This window comes from Myotis myotis, unplaced genomic scaffold (assembly GCF_014108235.1).
Source record: "Myotis myotis isolate mMyoMyo1 unplaced genomic scaffold, mMyoMyo1.p scaffold_m19_p_9, whole genome shotgun sequence".
Lineage (NCBI taxonomy): Eukaryota > Metazoa > Chordata > Mammalia > Chiroptera > Vespertilionidae > Myotis > Myotis myotis.
The window spans coordinates 87164327-87167322 of NW_023416401.1; the positions used below are offsets into that span (position 1 = coordinate 87164327).

At 55.6% G+C, this 2996-nt stretch overlaps 1 protein-coding gene across 1 annotated transcript; it reads left to right on the forward strand.

Moving 5' to 3' along the window:
- The first annotated feature begins 232 nt into the window (after nucleotides 1–232).
- On the forward strand, nucleotides 233–1509 carry LOC118663422 (glyceraldehyde-3-phosphate dehydrogenase-like). The gene has a single exon (XM_036322999.1). The coding sequence runs from the start codon at nucleotides 315–317 to the stop codon at nucleotides 1314–1316; it is 1002 nt and encodes a 333-aa protein (XP_036178892.1). The 5' UTR covers nucleotides 233–314; the 3' UTR covers nucleotides 1317–1509.
- The last annotated feature ends 1487 nt before the right edge of the window (nucleotides 1510–2996 follow it).

Below are 2996 nucleotides of genomic sequence, written 5' to 3' on the forward strand. Positions count from 1 at the left end.
GAAACTTCGTGGCCCATGCGCAGAAGTCGGATTTCAGTCTGGGTGAGTCTAATTTGAAGAAGTGGCGTTAGAAGACGTGGGGGGTGTCGGTTGGTCAGGCGACGGGGATATCGGCGCAGTGAGGCCTTGGGATACACAGCGCGGGGAGGTACAATGTTTTGAGGTACGTTCGCTGAGGCCAACCCCTTCCAAGTCTCCCATCCACACTCGTCTATCTGAAACAAGTATACAAGACGAGTGTGGGCTCTCTGCTCCCCTGTGCGTCAGACAGCCTCTCCTCCTCGCTGGGCCAGCAGCCACAACCCTGAGACACGATGGTGAAGGTCGGAGTGAACGGATTTGGCCGCATTGGGCGCCTGGTCACCAGGGCTGCTTTTAACTCTGGCAAAGTGGATATTGTCGCCATCAATGACCCCTTCATTGACCTCAACTACATGGTCTACATGTTCCAGTATGACTCTACTCATGGCAAGTTCAAGGGCACAGTCAAGGCTGAGAACGGGAAGCTGGTCATCAACGGGAAGTCCATCTCCATCTTCCAGGAGCGAGATCCCGCCAACATCAAATGGGGTGATGCTGGTGCCGAGTATGTTGTGGAGTCCACCGGTGTCTTCACTACCATGGAGAAGGCTGGGGCTCACTTGAAGGGCGGGGCCAAGAGGGTCATCATCTCTGCCCCTTCTGCGGACGCCCCCATGTTTGTGATGGGTGTGAACCATGGCAAGTATGACAACTCCCTCAAGATTGTCAGCAATGCCTCCTGCACCACCAACTGCTTGGCCCCCCTGGCCAAGGTCATCCATGACAACTTTGGCATCGTGGAGGGACTCATGACCACAGTCCATGCCATCACCGCCACCCAGAAGACCGTGGATGGCCCCTCTGGGAAGCTGTGGCGTGGTGGCCGAGGGGCTGCCCAGAACATCATCCCTGCTTCTACTGGCGCTGCCAAGGCTGTGGGCAAGGTCATCCCTGAGCTGAATGGGAAGCTCACTGGCATGGCCTTCCGCGTCCCCACCCCCAATGTGTCAGTGGTGGATCTGACTTGCCGTCTGGAGAAAGCTGCCAACTACGATGATATCAAGAAGGTAGTGAAGCAGGCATCAGAGGGCCCCCTCAAGGGCATCCTGGGCTATACTGAGGACCAGGTGGTCTCCTGCGACTTTAACAGTGACACCCACTTCTCCACCTTTGATGCTGGGGCTGGCATTGCCCTCAATGACCACTTTGTCAAGCTTGTTTCCTGGTATGACAATGAATTCGGCTACAGCAACAGGGTGGTGGACCTTATGGTCCACATGGCCTCCAAGGAGTAAGAGTCCCCCGGACCACCAGCCCCAGCGAGAGGAAGAGAGGCCCTCCGCTGCTGGGGAGTCCCCACCCCAGATCGAACCCCTGACACACTGAGAATCTCCTGACCACCGTTTCCATCCCAGACCCCCGGAGAAGGGGAGGGGCCCAGGGAGCCCTGCTCTGTCGTGCACCATCAATAAAGTTCACTGCACCCAGCCAAAAAAAAAAAAAAAAAAAAAAGACGAGTGTGGATGGGAGAGTTGGAAGGAGTCGACCTCAGGGAATGTACCTCAATCAGATTGAGGACGTTTTCAGCAAAGGCCAGCTTAGGGGTACCCTAATTAAGTTAATAGCAATGTACCTACCTATATAGCTTAAGTTTAAAAAATTTGGCTCTCAAAAGACATTTCAATCGTTGTACTGTTGATATTTGGCTCTGCTGACTAATGAGTTTGCCGACCACTGCTCTAGTTCCCCCAGTTCCCCCCAGTTCCCTCAATTCCCCCAGTTTCCCCACTTCCCCCAGTTCCCCCAGGGGTCACATCTTACATAACTGCCGCTCCCAGTAATTTTTTTTAGATTTTGGATTCGTGGCCAACGTTTCACAATGAGATTCACGTAGAGTCCAGTGAGGGAGACACAGTGAACCGAGGAGTGTGTGTAACTTGCAGGAAACCACAATGTGAGTGACTGTCCTAGGCTTCAGCCTGTGCCTTCCCGCTGACCTTGGGTGGCAGGCAGCGCCCCCCTGGCCCACAGGTCCCGCGCCCCCCCTGTCCCTTCCTCCTCCACCTCTGCCCCTCGAGCCTTCTGTTTCATCCTCCCTGAATTTTTTTCTTTCTTCTGGCCACAGAGACTCCACTGGGTGAATGGACTCTCTTCTGCGCAGACATTCAGGAAGTTTCCAATAGTTTGAAATGGCACATCTATATACAGAAAAGCTTAAGCAACCGTTAGGACCAGAACAACCAGAATGACCAGAATGACAGAACGACCGGTTGACCGGTCGCTATGACGTGCACTGACCACCAGGGGGCAGACACTCAACACAGAAGCTTCCCCTGGTGATGAGTCCGCTACCATAGCCAACCACCTGCGGTCCCTCCCCCCAGCCGGCCAGCCCCCATCGGCCCCTGTTGCTAAACCATTTGTAGGCCATCTGCTTCTGGGTTGGAGTTTCATACACAGCAGAGCAGCTCCCTCGCTGCAATCTATTGAAAGCCAGCCTTCGACAAAGGGTTTGTCTCACTCCAGTCCTCTCCCTTCCCCAGGGCCGCCTGCCCACCAAGGTGGAGACACAGTGGCGAGGGAAGGATGGGGGGGGGGCGGGGGGGTTGAGGCGGGGAAGCACACAGTGGTGGGGCAGCGTTGGTGTCTGGCATCTGTTCCTTCTGTGCCCAGCCTGGTGACCATTGGCCTCCTCTTCCAACCCCACTGGGGCCTTTGGGCCCTGGGCTGGGAAGGGGAACCGAGAGTGGGTGGAGGCAGATGTGGCCCCTTTCCCAGGAAAACCGAGGGCCAGCTCCCTCCTCAGAGCCAGCAGCCAACCTCCCGCGGTCCCTCTCTGCCCCCTCTCCATGCACGAATTCGTTCACCTGGCTCTAGTAATGAGTATAACCTTGTGCATAAGAATTTTTGTGTGGTCAGTGTTATTCTCAGGGCAGAGGCCTAGAGGTGGGACTCCTAGGTGGAAAGGCACGTGC